This window comes from Neopsephotus bourkii, unplaced genomic scaffold (assembly GCF_033783945.1).
Source record: "Neopsephotus bourkii isolate Nb327-2 ecotype Australia unplaced genomic scaffold, CSIRO-AGI_Nbou_v1 NB_1707, whole genome shotgun sequence".
Taxonomy (NCBI): domain Eukaryota; kingdom Metazoa; phylum Chordata; class Aves; order Psittaciformes; family Psittacidae; genus Neopsephotus; species Neopsephotus bourkii.
This window is the reverse complement of record NW_026902181.1, coordinates 1,893,831-1,913,468: the sequence shown is the minus strand read 5'-3', so window position 1 is coordinate 1,913,468 and position 19,638 is coordinate 1,893,831. Positions and strand designations below refer to the sequence as shown.

The 19,638-nt window shown below is 39.4% G+C and overlaps 1 protein-coding gene across 3 annotated transcripts in view; it reads right to left on the bottom strand.

The window, feature by feature from the left end:
• Positions 1–19,638, bottom strand: part of HIF1A (hypoxia inducible factor 1 subunit alpha) — a 266,600-nt gene that overhangs the window by 229,110 nt on the left and 17,852 nt on the right. The window contains exons 5-15 of one of the 3 annotated variants that reach the window (XM_061376166.1): positions 19,446–19,558; positions 17,938–18,140; positions 16,339–16,445; positions 16,010–16,157; positions 14,943–15,163; positions 14,485–14,765; positions 13,849–13,971; positions 13,023–13,417; positions 12,080–12,188; positions 9,484–9,607; positions 7,136–9,319 (exon numbers count right to left, since the gene is read on the bottom strand). In XM_061376166.1, coding sequence (XP_061232150.1) covers positions 9,168–9,319; positions 9,484–9,607; positions 12,080–12,188; positions 13,023–13,417; positions 13,849–13,971; positions 14,485–14,765; positions 14,943–15,163; positions 16,010–16,157; positions 16,339–16,445; positions 17,938–18,140; positions 19,446–19,558 — 1,976 coding nt within the window. In that variant the 3' untranslated portion in view covers positions 7,136–9,167. Of the gene's footprint in view, positions 1–7,135; positions 9,320–9,483; positions 9,608–12,079; positions 12,189–13,022; positions 13,418–13,848; positions 13,972–14,484; positions 14,766–14,942; positions 15,164–16,009; positions 16,158–16,338; positions 16,446–17,937; positions 18,141–19,445; positions 19,559–19,638 lie in introns of those variants that run through there. The other 2 variants (XR_009728898.1, XM_061376167.1) reach the window with 2 other exon arrangements.

Sequence of the window (19,638 nt, the reverse complement as noted above, 5' to 3'; positions counted from 1 at the left end):
GTCCTGCTGCCGGCCTGCCTGCGCCCCGCTGCCGAGCCCCGGTGCGGTGGCCGCCCGCCTGTCGGCGATGCCCGCAGGGCTCGGCGGCTGCTGGAAGCCGCGTTTCCGCCTGAGCGGGCGCGACGGGCAGCGGATCTGCCGGTGGCTGCTCCCCTCCCCCCCGAGCTGAGGGCAGCGTGCCGCTCCCCGCATGCACGGACACACGTAGGCGGCTGGGGCGAGCCGGGCGCGCGGGGAGGGGGCCGCGGCTGCTGAGCCGCACGTAGGGTGGGTGGGTGCGGCCTCGCCGGCGGCGCGGGGCGGGCGTGGGGACTCTCGTGTCCCGCGCACGTAGGGGCGAGCGGCTGCGGAGAGGAGCGGAGCAGAGGGGAGCGTTGGAGAGCCCTCGCGCCCCGAGTGAGTACAGACTTGGGGCACCCGGGAGGCGGGCGAGCCCCGGAGCGGCAGAGATGTGTGCTCTGAGGGAGCCGGGTTTCGGTGCTGCCTTCGCTGGGGAAGCCCCGCGGCCCTCCAGCAGTTCCCATGGGGTTTCGGGGACGGGGCTCCGGTTTCAAAGCGTTGTTGCCAAGGTAGGCGCCCGTGGGCAGAATCGCCGCTGCGGTCGGGGCTTGGCTGGAGACGGGATGAGGGCAGCCTGCGGTTCGCTCCCTTGGGAGCAGGGCTTAGCGGCGGCGGCACCAGCGGGGAGAGCGGGTCCGCTCCCGTGGGATGAGGCGGGCTGTGAGCTGGGTTCGTGGGAGTTTATCCATGCGCTGGGGGAATCTTGGCGGGTGGAAACGGGGTGTAGAGAAAGGAGGGTGTACGGGATGGTGCGTTGCGTGCTGCCTTCGGGGTATTTAAACCTGCAGGAGTTTCCCAATGTGATGAGGTCAAAACCTCACATTCCGCTTTCCCGAATAATCGTGTACTACAAAATGGATTTTAAATTCTGCTGGCTCTGCTACCGTGGTGTTTTCTAATCCACCATTAGCATCAACTAATTGAGTCAAAGGTAGCTCCTTAAGGCTATCAGCTCCTTCAGTGCCAGTAGCTTCCACAATGCATCAGACACAAACCCATCTTTCCATGTTTATTATATTTCCCACAAGGTTGCTGGAATACAACCTCTAGCAGAGCCTTTGTAGATGAGGTGGAAATGAATGGCTATCAGCTGAACAGCCGTTGCACTTGAGCACCACTGATTGTCACTGTTATTGATTATAGGAGCATTAGTAGAGCTGTTGCACATGAACTAGACAGGTTTTAGCAGCTGCAGGGAAAGAAGAGCTGCACCTGCTGGATTTTGGGTTGGCTTTTCTCTGAAAAGACATTTTCATCTTTCATTTGGATTAATACTTAAGAGACACAGGGCAGTGACCCTGTTCATCCAGTACGTGACCCTGTCTTCAACAGATTGTACTCATTTTGAAACAGAATGCCAACGCTGTTGAGAAAACAGTTATACTCCCCCTGCAATGGACTTACGGATTAAAAGCACAAGCAGGTTAATAACTGACATGTCATGGAGCAAGTTTATCATTACTTACAGGTCAAGTCAATCCTCATGTAGTTACAGGAGCTATCCCTTAGTTTAAATGGAGCGGAGGAGCTTGGCTCTGGAGCGATGCTGAATGTGTAAGGCTTCAGTGTGCCTTCTGATTTCTGTATTTTAAGTATTGTGTATAAAGTATTGAGTATTGTGATTTCTCAGAGATGGTGTTTCAGGAAATACTAGATGGAAATGTCTTAGTTTTTATAAGGCAGATGGGGCTGCATGTCATGACACTGTCATTGTGTAAGATGATGTAAGATACAGTGAGGATGAGGCTATTGCGCCTGTATGGTAACATTTGCTAAGTCTTTGCTTGCAGAAAAAGAATGAAAATGTAGATAAATAAAAAAAAAAAAAAAGCAAAAAGGCGTCTTCATAGAATTCCGTTTCTATGGTGTATATAATGAAATAGTGTCAATTTTTAGGTTAATATTCTATTCATCTTGATAAATTGTGTGTTTTCATCTAGTGCTCCTTCAGTTTTTAATTAATACATTTTAATTCTTAATACACCACCTTCCTAACAAAAAAAAAAAAACCAAGAAAAATCAGATGATGTAAGGGGGTGCTGGTTACTCTATCTTCTTTGTATTCTTATTTAACTCCTAAAGGATGAAGTCCTGTTTCCTCTTATTCCTAGTTTATAAGTTGCAAGTTAAAAAGCCATTTTATCCTGCACAAATATAAATAACAGGGTGTTCTCTAAATGCATATCGCACAAGACAACTTTTTTTTTTTTTTAATATCTTGTATGGTTGTATTCTACCCATTTTCAAAATGGAAGCATTAAAATTAATCAGATTTTAATGTATTCTCATGAAAATAAATCATGGATACATTTTATTAAATAGTATATGCAAACTTCTGTATGTACAAGCCTATCACTAATACCAATTAACAGGATCATACTCTACTGTGACAGCACTGGCACTTGCCTTTTGCTTTCATACTTCCCAAACAAGCAGAAATGTTGCCAAAGCCTTTTAATGTGTGCAATTGGAAGCACTATTGATTTAACAAGGGAGCAGGAGTCTCAAGTTCTCATGAAGTTATTTGCATGTACTGAGAGCAAGTGAACTCACCTGGAGACAGCACCTTGTAGTAAGTAGTTCATGTTTTGTTAGTAGGGGCATTTTTTTTATGTGATTACTCAAAGAGGCCTCTTTAGTTTGTGCACAGTCTACTTAATTCAGGTGGGATAACCATTGTGTCCAATGTTCTATGATTCTATACCATCCCTGGAAGTGTTCAAAAAATTGTGAAGATGAGGCCCCTAGTGACATGGTTTAGTGGTGGTCTTGGCAGTCCTGGGATAAAGGTTGGACTTGATGAGCTTAAAGGTCTTTTCCAACCTAGTTGATTCTGATTCAGTGTGAACAGGATTCAGCTGTAAAGGCAAGACAGAATTTGTAAATGCTTTTGGAAAACAGACCACATGTGCTTAGTGTTAAAGTTTCTGACTTCAGTAGTCAGACCTCAAGCATGCCAGGAGTCTTAATTATATTGCATAGTGGGTTTTAGTTCACTTTTTTTTTTAAGTGGTTTTTGCCATCTGCCATCATCTTTTAGAACAGGGATAAGGGATGAACAAAAAGATCACAGATGTCATGAATTAGAAACAAACCCTCTCTTTTATTGAATTTTATACTGTTACACAATCAAAAAGAAATACAGTCACAAGTACGTCAAAATGTTTCAAGAGAAATATCAATTGCAATATGTTGTACTTGGCTCCAAAAAAGAATTCCATTAAAATATACCACTTCTTCATGAGAGAATACTGCTATTATTCACAAAGTCTACCACACTGTATAAATCCAGTAGCAAACTCTTAATTTTTGGTAACTTGCTCAAGGTAAACAGGGAAGCAGAAAGAAAATGACAACTAATTTCTGCAATTTGGATCAAAAATAAGAAAAAACAATCATAGTTCTCCAGAATGGAGCATTCCAGGGATTCAAGGCCCTGTAACTGCTAAAGGTACTTTTAATGAAAGCTGGATACCTAACTTATGTGAATTACTGTGGAAATGGTCTTCTTACAAAATACTCTTGGACTGTGAAATGTTTATTTTCATGCTGGCAATTAGTCTGAATAATGTGTTTAAGTGGAGTGACATTTGTGCAAGATCTGTGTTGGGTTCAGTAGCAGCTAATCAGCAGCCTGGGAGCAGATGGGTGACAGTGGCAGGGCACTCACACTTCCCAGGTTCCAACTGTTCATCAAGGAACAGTTCAGTCCATAGTGGAAGTGGGGAGAAAGCTTGCCAACAGGTACTGGTCAGACAGCCCATGTCTGCCTTTTACTACCCCTGGCTAGCTGTTTAATTAAACAGCTTTTTCAAATAATGAAAAACAAAACCATAAACCCAAACTATTAAATATACAGTATCTTAACCTGTAATGATCAGACTTTTTTAAGCTGTATTTCACTGGAAGCAGGACTGATCAATTAATCTAATAAAACCTTTGAAGTCTTTTAAATTGTCACCAGGGTTACAGGTAAAGGCCTTAACTTGTGGTTCTTCAGTGCAGTAATCACTTAAGAGTTCAACATGTGAACAGAGACACACAGGAAAGGAAACTTAATAGCAATTTCTTTCTATTTCACCTGAAGGTTTTAAAAGATCACTACCGTCCAAGCCTTTCTCACTACACAGGAGGGAGGTATGTTTTGTTAGAAAGGTGTACTTTGGACTCCTTAATGTATTCAGTATATTACACCTGAGATCAAGTTACTGAGCAGCAGACTTCAGTGACTTCTTGGGAGCTGCAGCCATCGTTAGTAACCACTTTCAAGTAAGGGAATGAATGATATCGTAAGTACTAGTTTTAAAATTCATCTCTTTTAATAAAGCCATCATGGCTTGACTACTACTGCAGTGACAATAATCTTCTGGAAGCTGACTTTGTTACAATCTCCTCAGTTTATGTGAAAATGATAATTGAGGATTTTATATGCAGAATGAAACACTGTATCTACCTACAGTTCTTTACTGGCAAAGAACAAATGCTCTAATGTACTGTCTCGACATTTTAAAAAGGTAGCAAGTCAGCAAAGAAATTATTCAAAATCCCTAAGAAAGATGTAGAAAGTAATGTATGATCATAGAATGGTTTGGGTTGGAAGTGACCTTAAAATGATCTAGTTCTAAACCCCCTGCCATAGGCAGGGACACCCTCCACTGGACCAGGAGGACTGTCCTTCAAAGTAGGTTTAGAATCAGACCATGCATTCTGAGAGTCTAAGAAAAAAATATATAAAAAATTAAAACAAGGCAGCTAGAAGGCGTCCTTCTAGATTCTGTGAAATTCCAGCTGCATTTAGCAAAGCTCTCACAAGGCCAGAGAATTACTGTTACTTTTCCATATTTTCTTCAGTGTCTTTGGTGGTTTTTTGTTTGTAAACAAAATAAAAAGTAGACAATACAGCTACTGCAGTTCATGCCATTAACTGCTTGTTTCAGTCACTTTTACATGAACAGTAAAAACAAAATGCTATGCCTTATGTGTAATTAAAAAAATGTGAGAGTTGGGAAGGTTCTTAGATGAAACATGGCTCATTTAAACAGAGAACTGCTCTCACTGAGACCAGAGATGATTCCAGCAGGCACATAGCTATAAATCATGTGGGTCACTTAAGTTTTCCTCCTGTAACATGGATTTTCTTTATGAAAATTTACTGTCCTCTTAAAATACACTGCAGAGGAATTGACAGATCCAAAGAAGTCAGGCTGCTCCAAAATAAGGTCAAGAGAGCAGCAAAAGAACTTCAGGTGTGATGGTGTGAAGTTTCTCTTGGAAGATGGAAATGGAAAACTCAACAATGCAGCTTAAAGCTTGCTGGGGCAGTAAGAAAATCAGAACCCACTTGAACCTTTCACACATATCAAAACTCTATCTCACAGAAGCCTCACATCAATTCACACTGAGCTGAGCAGAAGGGAGGCCTGTACCAGCAGGTTCTTTACCCTAATTCAGATTCAGAGCAGCCCTGCAGAGAAGGACTTGGGGGTGTTGGTTGATAAGAAAATGAACATGAACTGGCAGCATGTGCTTGCAGCCCAGAAAGGCAACCATATCCTGGGCTGCATCAAAAGGAGCATGACCAGCAGGTCAAAGGAGGTGATCCTGCCCCTCTACCAAGAAGGCCAATGGCATCCTGGGGTGTATTAGAAGGGGGGGTGGTTAGTAGGTCGAGAAAGGTCCTCCTTCCCCTCTACTCTGCCCTGGTGAGACTGCAGCTGGAATATTGTGTCCAGTTCTGGGCCCCTCAGTTCAAGAAGGACAGGGACCTGCTGGAGAGAGTCCAGCACAGGGCAACTAAGATGATTAATGGAGTGGAGTTATCTCCCTTATGAGGAAAGACTGAGGGAGCTGGGTCTCTATAGTTTGGAGGAGACTGAGGGGTGACCTTATTAGTGTATATAAATATATAAAGGGGGAGTGTCACGAGGATGGAGCCAGGCTCTACTCAGTGGCAAACAATGATAGGACAAGGGGCAATGGGTACAAACTGGAACACAAGAGGTTCCACTTAAACTTGAGAATAAAATTCTTCTCAGTGAGGGTGACAGAACACTGGAACAGGCTGCCCAGGGAGGTTGTGGAGTCTCCTCTGGAGACATTCAAAACCCGCCTGGACACATTCCTGTGTAACCTTATCTAGGTGTTCCTACTCCAGCAGGGGGATTGGACTAGATGATCTTTTGAGTTCCCTTCCAATCTCTAGCATACTGTGATACTGTGATACTCTGCTCACGTGAGACCTCACTTGGAGTATTGTGTGCAGTTCTAGTGTCCTCAACATAACAACCACATGGAACTGTTGGAACAAGTCCAGAGGAGGGCCACAAGGATGATCCTGGGACTGGAGCACTTCTCATATGAAGATAGGCTGAGAAAGTTGGGGCTGTTCAGCCTGGAGAAGAGAAGGCTGCATGGAGATCTCATAGCAGCCTTCCAGTATCTGAAGGGGGGCATACAGGGATGCTGGGGAGGGACTCTTCATTAGGGACTGCAGTGACAGCACAAGGGGTAACAGGTTCAAACTTAAACAGGGGAAGTTTAGATTGGATATAAGGAAGAAATTCTTTACTGTAACAGTGATGAGGCACTGGAATGGGTTGCCCAGGGAGCTTATGAATGCTCGATCCCTGGCAGTGTTCAAGGCCAGGTTGGACGAAGCCTTGGGTGGCATGGTTTAGTGGGAGGTGTCCCTGCCTGTGGCAGGGGGTTGGAACTTGATCATCTTAACGTCCTTTCCAACCCTAACTGTTCTACGATTCTATGATTCTAAGACTTTAGCAACTTCACTGTTAAAACCTTTTAACTGCTGATAGAACATCATTTTCAGGACCTTACACAGCAGGGACACAGTAGCTCTGCTGTATTCATCCCAAGAACTTTATAAGCTTTGTTCAATTAAATGCTTCATTAAAAATCTGTAGTATTCAGCAGCAGGCAGGTATATATATTCAAACGTTCTCTGCATGAAGCTTCAACTCTGGCTTCGTGCACCTACATGCTTTCTCCTTTACGTGCAACTTCTACTCAAAACTTTAAGTATGCAACCATCTTCTGCTACTAGTGCCCTATCTTTTACTTTAAGCTGGTAGCTAATAGTCTTCATTTAGTTTAATACAGTTGTTTCAGTTTCAAAACTGATCATTTTAGTCAAACAGTAATTTGTAGAAAACAGGTTAAAGCTTATGTACTGTTATATTGATTGCAAGAGTCTAATGAAGCCAAAGTTTCAAAATAAAACCAAAATCATTCTTGTGACACTCCATGTGATGTCTTACATTGAGATAATTTTTAACGTAGTTTGAAGAATGCACAATTATCTTGACCATACTTACACGACAAGGTTCTATCAGTAGTATTGTGTTTTATGGCAGCAAAATGAGAAGTCACCTAGTTAAAGTTATGAGCCAAGTGCACAAGAATGGAGAACAAGCTTATCAAGCACCAGCTTAATTTTGTAATCATGCAGTTCTGGGAGAAAAATCTGTCTTTACCTGATCAGTCCTGTGAATTTTACCTTTTCCTGCTTTCCAGTGTTACCTTGATAAAGCTTCCAGAGACAAGCCTTTAAGCTGTTCACAGGGAAGAATCTTTCCACTCTGCAGTAACACAAATATGCTGTCTCCTCACTTTAAAGTTTGCTTACTGGCGTGATAACAGATTCAAAAGTTAAACATCTTTGGCGAGCGGTAGTACAACACTGTCTAGGAGACTTCAGTACTGAATAGGCTCAAATAATTAACACAGAGATGTTACAATCAAAATAAGGGAGCAGTGATTTCCAATCAACTCTAATTTAAAAAGGGAACACGGATGAACAATAACCACTAACAAAAATATAAATTATCTCATTTCTCTCAGATAACACACTCCCCAAGGGGGCCTGGTCCACATAGTTTATTGATGTAAGAAAACAATACAGTTAGTGTTAGATCCAACCACAAAGAGCAAAAGAATGAGTGAATGAAGGTTTTGTACAGTACATATAGGAAATTAAGATGTTTGTGACAACTATGTATTTCTAAATAAAAAGGCTGCTAAATATATTCAAGTTATTGAAATCTACATGAAAACATACGGATGTTAATAGCAACAAGGTGCATAAAACCAAAACATCAAAATATTGAGCAACTCAATGATGTACTAGATAAAACTTTGCTAACAATGCAAGATGTTTTACAATCTGCTTGAAATATCACCTATACCACACAGGGTAAGCTGAACATTTAGATTTAAGATCATACACAATATTAGCATTAACTTCAACAGCTACAGGCAGGGATTTTTTTTTTTTAAGCTGGCAAAATGACTACTTTAATAACATCAAACTTTCCTAAATTGAGAACAAATCCAAATAAAATGCTGCTAGCCCTTTCCAGATAAAGCCTTTCCTTTGACTAACCACACTCATTTAAGTCAAAAGCATAAGACAGCATTTAAGAACAATTTATATTACAACATGACTAAAGTAATGACATAATCCAGGTTTAAATACAATTTCATAGGCAAACAAAAGAGGATTCTTCTTAAAAACTAGTTTTTATAAATGCAGAATATATTGCATGAGGAACTGCTGGTATTTTTTAAGAAAATATATTGTGCGATTGTGGCTACAATGCACTGCTGCAAAGCATTGTTGTATCTTATAAAAACTATTAAAATAAAAAACTTATTTGAACATAAAGAGCAAGAGAACACAAGTCTTCCAACTACCTATGAAAAGCAGGGTGGAAGTACTGCCAGTTTTTCCTGTGTTGACATTTTACTACTAAGTTTTGGTGACCAACTCCCCAGCCAAAAATAAATATTTATATATTTTTTAGATCAGGTGCATATTTCAAAGCTGCTATTGCAAGAGTGTTTTAAATGTAATGGACTTAAAAGTGTATGTACCAAAGAATTATAAAAACGCACTATAGTTCTGAGTTATTGTTACATAAAGAACATATTAAAAAGACTGTCAAAATAAGTAGAAAGGGGATCAAAACTGAACTAACTGAATTAGTGCAGTACTGTAGCCAGGCTTCTAAAATCAGATATAGAAAATATAAATAGACTGCTTTAGGTGATGATTCACCAGTGTCCAAAAAAGGAAAAAGTATTGTGAAAGCTCAGTTAACTTGATCCAGAGCTCTGAGCAGTTCTTCACCCTGTAGCAGGTTTCTGTTGCCTTGTATGGGAGCGTTTACTTCACAATCGTAACTCGTGAGTTGGGGTAGCCCACTTTCATCCATCGACTGCCCTAGAAGTTTACTTGCTATGTCTAAAGAGGGAGGGGAAGGAGAAAAAGTGCACTTTATTCACCACTTTTAACTTTTTCTCCACAATTCTTCAGAAAGGAGGTAAGTTTGGGTACGCTTTTGTCACTCAGTTCTCTTTCACACAACCCCCTCTGCCCCCCTCTAGGTATTAAAAGGAGAGACTGACCAGTTGATAGTAGAATGATTGTCTTTTGCTCCACTCCATGACCATTTGTTTTGCATCCCTTCACACGTTTCCAAGCAAGTGATGCATTTCCTCCACGGTCACCTGTCTGCTGGAATAAAGACCCCTAGAAAGAAATAAAATAAATCTTTACTGAGTACTATATCTTTGTAGCCCTCCACGTCCCTCTTCCAAACTAACAGTTCCTGTCACTAATTGCTAGTGTAAGCATTGTTATAATTTAAAGTGAACTTTATTCAGAACTCGGGGAGAGATATATTTTCAAATACACTAGCCTTCAGAATTATGCAAAAGAAAACTGAATCAGATTTCAAAGACCTTGATTCCCTTAGAGAAAACAATTACTAAATCCTAGTTACAATTTGCTACCGAGCTCAAGATTAGCATGTTCCTGTACACATACACACCCATTTAATTGCCACTGCTCTTGTGTGAGTAAGCATCAGGTTTTCACTAAAGTCTCTGATGGTTTCCTACACTGTAGTTAATAGCATAGACAGGAGATTCAGGAACCTCAGCAAGTCGATTCTATCTAAATTTAAGACTTAAGTTCTGCTTGCACTCCAGTTACTGTCACCAAGCTGTCTGAGCCAAGCAAAGGGAATGCAGTCCTAAGCCATTCTACCACAGATACAGCTCGGTAGCATATTGTTTTGACAGCGGTACAGAAGATATGGCGATTAGAACGCTTTTAAAGGCTCCATATGATTAGTATAAGTAAGAAGAAGCTTCCACTGAAACAGATGGGATGGAAGGAAAACACCATCTTAGTATCAAATTTACTAGCAAAAGTAGTTGAATCTGTAAAGTTTTGTCTTGTTAGTAGTACTAACTGCTGCTAAAGGAGGAAAACATATTTCAGAACACTGCCATTATCCTGAACACTTAAAATAGCAAAGAACATATGTTTTCAGGTTATAAAGCATCCATGTAACTCAAAAGGACAGTTGTATAACAAGCTAAACAACTTTGACTTAAAAATTGCATTTCATAATAAGGTCGGTCACCTGCATTGTTGCTGGTTCTTTGGCTGTTTTTTTTTGTTGTTGTTTTGGATTTTTTGGTCTTGTTTTTACTGTGAATGCAATACAGCCTTCATATTAAGAAAGATATAGCTCATATCTTCTTGTATCTGCTTGAAATAATATCACTAAGACCCAGCTACATGGAAAATTCAGCTTCTGACTGTGCAGAAACAGTCAACATTTGCAACACTTATTTCAAATACAGAAAAAAGAAAAATATTTAGTAAAGGATGAAGTCTGAACCTTTAAGCATTAAGCATAAAAGCCTGAACACTATTACAGCAGTTAATGCAGAACTGCTTGTTTTCTGTGTACTTAATGACAACTCAGGCTACTCTGAATATTTAATAAGCAACACTACATGACAGCTGTAGCACCATTACATGAGAAAAAGGCAATGGAAGGCAATAAAGTATCATGTAGAGCTGTGAATATTACAGAGCTACTGGAAGCAAAGAACAACATGCATAAAAGTGCAAAACATTTAGCAAATGAAATCAATAGTATGATCGTTTTAAAGTCTGCTTGCCTCATAGAATAAAAATGGACATACAAATGTTCTCAGCTCTTCTGGAGGTCAAAAATGATAAAACCAGTATACAGTAATTTGTCTCATGCCCAAACCAGAATGCCAATACAGGAATAATTCATAGTTTAAAAGAAAAATCATCCTGCACGTGATGGATTATTACCCCTAGGAGATGGACTGCTGAAGAAACAAAGAATCTCAAAGAGTAGCTTGCAGTGGAAAACTAAGAATTAATTGTACAAAATTTAAGTGTGAATTTACTATGAAGGCAGAGAGATAGTAGTATGTAATGGCAAAGCTCAAGATTTCAAAATACTAAAGAATGACAGTAAAAGACAAAGATTACAGAGACAAAATACCCTTGGAGAAAATAACCTAGATAGCCCCCATTAAGTGACACAAGCCTAAGAATACCCAAGGTTTCTTTTGAATAGCTAGAACAGACAATGATGAGCTACTCACAATCACGCACACTTAACACTACAGAGAGTGTGCGTGTAATAGAAGCGGTAGTTATATATATGCGCTAGGTTATATTAATTCTTTTCCCTTATAGTTCAGATGGTCTTCTTATGTGATCAAATAAAAGAACGTAAGACTCAAGGAAAATATGAAAGCATAGGAAGAAGTACAATAACACTATCTCCAGTACTGACAAATAGGAAAATTGAGTTTGAATTCAAATGTGAAATACGGCAATTTCACATTTAAATGCTATGTCTTACTCTTTTGTGAACATATCTGTTCTTCAGTAGAATATCCACAAATGTATTTCCTACCTTATCAAGAAATGTGCTTAGGTATAGAGGGTACTATTGAAACAGCTGATAGTAAAAGAGAACTAAAAAAAAAAAATAATCAGAGTTATCTGTGTATACATGGGAATTTCACTACCAAGCAATTTTCTCTGATCCCAAGATTCCAGTGCATACCAAGAACTAAAATCAGGAGTCTGAACTGGTGCCTCATTTCAAAAATTGCAAGGTTAAAAGTGAATATTTTAAAATGGTAAAACAAAACTCACAATTCCAACTGCCTGAAAAAGTGAACCATCATGTTCCATTTTTCGTTTTCTCTGAGCATTATGCAAAGCTAGCATCTTTGGATTTAGTTCTTCATCCATTGCAGTAGATCTAAGAAAAATTGATTCAGGCTGTTAAGACGTTTCTACTATCCTCAAGCCATTTTTCTTTCGTGGACACACATACAACATCACAGAACTGAATTTATGAACTATACTACTTCTCTTTCATAAACAACTCATTTCAACAATCATTGTGTATGAGCACAGCAAATATTAGCTTTCCATCTTGCCATGAAGCTCAGAATGAATTACAACAAAAATTATAGTCTTTGCAGGAAAAAAAAGCACAAAAGTTCATCAATTCACTTTCAACAGAAAGGAGGGAAGGGTGAGTGAGGAAAAGTCTATTCTGAATATTCTATGTGCAGAAAAGTGTTCTATAGATCAGAATTTTGATGTTTGACTTCGTAGAGTTTTCTATCATGATAAACATCTACTACGTACGCCACAGTCCATCATTATGAAATATGGCTAATTTCAAACACAATAAATGCAGCACACAGACTGCAGTCACCTCTTACCGCATAACAAAGTGGACAGGCACCAGAAATAGCGTGTATATAACTACTTGTACATTGCCTACTGCGCTCTTTTAAAAAGGCTGCACATCAGATACATGAGCAGAACAAAATTATGTAAGAGTCTGTATACAGTAGCTGCCTATTAAATCAGATGTTTATGTAGAAGCTACTGCAAAATTAACTTTAGGGAAACTTACTATAAACCATTCTGAACTGGTTTCAAATGTCTAAATTTGAACATACTGATTTCTACTTTGAAATAGAGTGCCAAAGACAACACATAACAGTTGGTGGTATTTAAATGTGTAATACATCTGATTTCTTCAACAGAAACTAGGGCTTAAGCTTCATTTTTAAAATACCTTTTGTTCAGAGTGACTGTTAGCAAACTGGGTGCTCCAGGACAAGGTTTTTCTGTCTGATCCGATGTTCCTTTTCCTGCTCTGATTGGAGATGCAGTTCGACTCCTGTTCCCACTGTAAGGCGATCCTGGGGCACTACTCGTTTCATTGATTATATGAACAGGAGATGAAGGAACAATTAGCGTCTTCACATCATCCACACGTTCCGACACTGGTTTTATTTCATCAGCAGTACTTGATGGTGTCTGAGTCTGCTGGAATATGGTAATGGTGGCTGCATTCTGAGAGCCAGAAGAACTGCTTTCCAGTGGAGACAGCTGATCAAAGGATCGCAACTGGAAGTCATCATCCATTGGGATATAAGGAGCCAACATCTCTAGATCTAAATCAGTTTCCTGGAAAAGACAAGAGATAAAATTATAAATATGTAAGAACATCTCAGCTGTGACTTCATGGCTTCATTAAGGCTTTTCACTTTACCAAATCCTTACATCAGGAAAAACTTTTTTACTGTGAGAGTGACAAGAGCACTGGAACAGGTTGCCCAGTGGGGTTGTGGAGTCTCCTACGTTGAAGATATTCAAGGCCTGCCTGGACAAGTTCCTGTGTGATGTACTCTAGGCTACCCTGCTCTTGCAGGGGGGTTGGACTAGATGATCTTTTGAGGTCCCTTCCAACCCTTGGGATTCTGTGATTCTGTGAATATTTTTTTGCCATTTAACAAAAATATGTCATAGAAGAGGAAGGATGTTCCTGAAGACATTCTAAGAGAAACACAGAGACTAAGTATTAAGATTATACAGAATTTTAAGTTAGTGTACATTACCTGAGTAGAGAATGGATTTTTTGCTTCTGTATCTATTGCAAAGAGTTTCTCCACTAATTCCAGTTTGAATTCATTAGCCATATCATTATCCACATCAAAGCAGTAGTTGTTGGGACTACTGGGCTGTGAAAACATTGTAAGTGCGGTTTTAACTTTGTGCCATTACATTATTTTGCACTGTATCTACAGGTTCTCTGAAAAATGGTCTAATGTAAAAGCTAATTCCAAACTATACTTGCACAAAATTCTAATGGGAAACACATTTATACATTCAAATTTACTCCACTCTGGAAGCACACAATTTGTTGGAACTCAGAAGTGGCCTCTACAGTAATAGGTTACATCTAATTTGCTGTTTAAGGAAGTTGTCTTTGAACCATTTTTCTTCTAGAAAGACCAATCTCAAGCTCTTCTTGTTTCTATCAGGCAGTACTGCAAGCATTTGCAAGACTCACTTTGCTGAAAAGGTGACAGTTTCAAAATTGATCTTTTTCGTCAGATCATGGCGTGAGCTTAAGTCACAACACAGAAATAATTTTCAGTTCAGGTCTTGGCTACATCCTTAACCTGATTTGCTCCACAAGTCCCAGCAGCACTTACATTTTAATGACAGTGTATCTAAATTAAGTAACTAACCTCAGGTGAACTTTGGCTGGTACTTGCATCAGAAGGGCTGGTTGGTTGCTCTTGCACCTGAGGCATGGTAAAAGAAAGTTCGAGTGGCTCTGTGTTTGGCTCCAGCTTTGATACAACTTCTCTATTGAGAGCAGGATCAGCATTGCTACGAAGTGGCTTTGTAGTTTCAGAAGCAGGTAGTGGGGACATTGCCATATTTATATTCTGCAATTTCTCACTGGATGAGGGGAGCATTACATCGTTATACAAAGGAACTTCATCACATTGTTGTTCATCAGACTCTATAAAAATTAAAAGAAACCATCAACCTAAGTAACAATACTGTGCATGTCTACGGACCTCATTAAATTCAAACAGCAGCTGGCATACTACTAGGCAAGTGATACTGGGGGGTTATTTTTACTGTAAAATACTAACTTTACTAATTTGCATGCACTCCAATTTAAACACACACCCACCATTACTGCTGAAATCTAGTGAGATAATTGTGTCTCCAGCGGCTGGGGCCAGCACAGTTAACGCATCTGGTTCCTGCTTAAGTTTTTCAAATAGGTTGTTGGTATCTTCCACATCATCTTTGCTGAATATTTTGGTCATTTTCATATCAGGAGAATCCACTGGTTTCAGCATACACTCAGTTTGTCCAAGGGAAAAAATCAAGTCCTTCTGAACAATTCCACTGTCAGAGAGGAAGAAAATTGTTAAAGAACAGCTAAAAGGCATAAATTCAGGGTTAGCGGTTTTGTAAGTTGGAAAGAAAAATAAAAAAAGAAATACCGCCCACACCACAAAATCACCAGGATAGGAGCTTTAAGAATTCTTTTTTTTTTTACTCATTCTTTCCCCAAATGTAACAGATAAAGCAAGTATTAATTGTGGTGCCATCAAGAAAAAGTCACAGAAATAAATGTGTTTTTCTGAAATCATTCAGAAAGTAAGAAAAAAAAAAACAAACGCTACTTTTAAATGAATGTGCAATATGTTGATAGATTGATATTGGTACATTTACTTAAGTTTCAAAAAAACTAATTTAGAACTATTGTACAGTTGCAGAAAAAGTCAACAAGTCTGCTTTCAGTTGAAGCTTTCAATTATAAAAGAAATTCTATGGAAAAAAAACAGGATAAAAAAAAAAAAAAAGACTCCATTACTGCTGCTCTGAAGTCCGTGACTAAAAGTTATTAGTGAAATGAACTGCTCCGGACTGCAGTCTAAAACACATACAAGTTCCCTCAATTCCTTTGCGGTAGTACAGCAGAGGCTAGCCCTACGTTCATATGCCTACAGAGATCTTCCTACTGAAACTACAAGATCAAAAAAGTGTTTTGTTTTCAAGTGCATTTCCTAATCTTAGGACTGGCAGTATTCTAAGCAAAGTTTCATTAGTAGGAAATAGTCATGCCACAACACATTCAGCAAGAGACCACATTCTTAACCAGTTGAAAAAAGGATGCAGTGCCATCAGAATCCGACTTCGTCTTCGGCAAAGATAATGACAAAGAACAGCGATGCACACCCGACTTACCTCAACACATAGTTTACACAAACTATGCACTGTGGCTGAGAATTCTTAGTGTTGTATATAACAGTTGCTTGAGTTTCAACCCAGACATAGCCACCTTGTTTAGCAAGCATTCTGTACTGTCCTGTTGTCACCTGCCCTTTGGTGAACACTGAAAGCAGAAAGGACACCAGCTTTAATTACAGGCAGAAAAAAACCACCCTTTTTTAAGATAACTTCACTGCAGTTTCACATCTGCCATTAAAAGAAAGCCCTCATTCTTCTGTTGCTTTATCCTGGTACTGTAGCTCATCTCTTGTAGCTGGAGGGCTTTAAATGTGTCCTTTACTTACTGTCGTGGTGTGTTTTGGTCAGATGATCAGAATCCAGCGCATGATAGTACTCATAGATTGAGCGACCCAGGAGTTCCTCTGGCTCATATCCCATCAACTCTGTTATTCTTTAAAACAAGGGAAAAAATTGCTAAGTAAAAGCAGACATTGACTAGCACAAACATTAAAGAATTTGAATGCTTGCACATCTAGAAAAATCCCAATACATATACATAAGCAGCAATTTTGGTTTATTGGGAGTTTTCATTTTAAAATAAATTGCCTTTTTTTAAATTTTAAAATACGCTTTTTTAAATGGAAATTTCAGCAGGCACAGGATTTTACTTCTCACTGAATATTTCTAAATCATGTTCTGTGGACAGGATTAAATAAATCCCTGCTTTCTAGCCTTCCCCCTTTCTCCTTAAAAGTAGACCACCTACTTATGGACTATAATATCCAGCTTAAGCAAATATGAGTATCTGCTAAAATAAGATAGCCATGCGTCAACTATTGTAAACCTTCAACTAAAAAAATTAGGAATCAGGTTTATTCTTGCCCATGGCAGGGGGGTTGGAACTAGATGATCTTAAGGTCCTTTCCAAGCCTAACTATCCTATGATCCTTCCCACTCAAATCACTGCCAGCTTTAAAGAAAACAATATTTTCTTCAGCCTCTAGAGGGCCCTACTAAACAAGGGAACGCATTTATTTTGCCCTATTCTACATGCCGAATGCGACCAAACAAGTACTTTCCATATGACACCATCAACCCTAGAACAGTTGTTTCTGTAGAGGACAGAAAATAACATGCACTGACATCTCTTTGCGTGTAACAGCAGCAACTAATTATAAGTTTTGTTTTGTTTTTTTTATAACAAAAGCAAACACACAAAACCCAACAGGCAGTAGCAAATAATACCCGATTAAAACCACAACTCCCTCCCCCCCCCGACTCAAACAAGAAAAAAAACCTCAGGCCAATGATTTCTTTCACTTCTGTTTTTAAATTTGTCAAGCTAAGTTTCCAGAGAATAGTAAGAGCAGTCTTGTGTATTTGACTACACCCATGATTTGTACCTGAACACAGTCATCTCATTTTCAACAGCAAAGGTATTGCATCAAAAGTGCAGCTAAACTTTTGGAGGTTTTTTTGGACTGGAGAAAGCAGACACTGATCTCCTGAGGAACTGAAGTGGTAACAATAAAATGCATCTAACAAATATTACATACACACTCTTTTCAGTCATGAAAATGCACCACCATCTTTGACAAACCTAAAATCCTTCCCTTTTTTTCAGTGTCCAGGAGAACCTTATGATTTCAGTTTAATTACTGCTGCTACACTGAAGACCAGTTTGAACAGGCAGTTAACTGCAGGCAAAAGATTTATTCCAAAATAATAACCTGCACTCTCCCTAGATTTAAAAATATGGCTTTTAAATAAGACATCCTGATCAGTTAGTAAAAGCTGAAGTACCCCACCAATGACTCTGCTGTGCGGATGAATCAAGTTGCAAGTAAGACTATGTAAACGTATAAGGCCAACATTAACCAACATGTACCAACCCTGCAAATCCTTCAAATGAATTCTTTTTTAAATTACAAAATATATATTACCTTTCATCACAATATGAAAATTTCATATCAAGACTGTGACGACTGAGGAACGTTTTACTGTCCAAGGGGACCTCAATGTTTGATGGATGAGGAATAGGTTCGCAGATCAACACCAGACACGTCATGGGAGGCTTTTTGTAGCCACAGTGAGTTTGATTACCACATGTGTCATATACACGTATGTGTCCAGTGCAGTGGAGTACCTATGAGAAAGTTCTATTTTAAAAAGGGACTAGGTTCTTGTCTGTCAGACAACACAATCCATTAACACACCCAGAGCAAAGTCCTTCCCCTCCCTACCCCTCAATGTGACAGCAACAACAGAAGGGCAGCAGTGCTTTCAGATGGATGGCTACAGGAGAGCAGCAGTTTTCCTCCTCACGCTATGCAGAATGCAATGGGTACACAGGCTGCCAACAACTTCCTCTTGGGCACTAGCTGAAGCCACACTTGATATTTCAGTGTTTCTGTGAACTGTTCTGTGAAAGTTACATTAATGATGACACTGATAAGCAATTGCCTCACAAAGGGTATCTTACTATTTAAATTGGAAAGTTATATTAACAGTAGTGACTTCCATTTTAAATCTTCTGCAGAAGTAATCATATACATTCTCCAAGACACAGTAAGTTTCACATTTTGTGAGGGGTTTTAAACCATTCTGGAGCAGAAATTGTTTATGGACAGCAGCAAAGACAACAGTTTAATCTAGAATAATGAAATTTAGGTTATAAAAGAGAATTTAGGTTATGAAAGAGAATTGTGAGCCATGATACCACTCAATACAATAATATAAGGAGGAAATTCTTTCCTGTTAGGGTGGTGAGGCACTGGAATGGGTTGCCCAGGGAGGTTGTGAATGCTCCATCCCTGGCAGTGTTCAAGGCCAGGTTGGATGAGGCCTTGGGTGATATGGTTTAGTGTGAGGTGTCCCTGCCCACGGCAGGGGGGTTGGAACTTGATGATCTTAAGGTCTTTTTCAACCATAACTATTCTATGATTCTGTGATTCTAAAGGCTACCTTTTGTCCAGAGGATAAAATGCATTCACTGCAGAAAGTTATTAGGCTGGGCTTTTTTTGTTCCAACCATTACAAAAGGGATAGTCAGCAACTTCAGAAGAATTATATTGAAGTCCTCAATTGAGAGCTCAACTGTCACATTTACAGTGTCAAAGCAAAAGAAATTAGGTATCAGCATAAGTGGTGTCAAATATTTTTTTCTCAGAAAAGGCTTTATGCAAGCATATTTAGTAATCATAATTTCTAGTAAGCAAATGACCTCTACTTTAAAATGGAGAATTTATTAAAAATTTTGAAAAACTGATTTTAAAACACTCTTTCAGTTACCTCCACGATGCAGTCAGCATTAAAATTCAGCATACTGAAGCACAATCATTAGATAGTGAAACTCCATCTCACTACATGAAGTCAAAATGTTGAAATACAATGTTATGACATCTGAATAGGAAGCTGACAAACTATGTAAATATTCCTTTGCATTAGTTACCTTCCATGTAGCAGACTTGATATTCACTGTTCTTCCCCTGCTAGTCAGTGTACACTTCATTCTGAGAAAAAAGCTGCGCTCTGTATTTTGCTCTTTGCCCTTTTTCACAGGACCTAGAAAAGCAAACAGTAAACCAGTTCTTAAGCTCTTGGATCATCTTTGGAAGGCATAATTCCCCAGCCCTTCCCTCCCC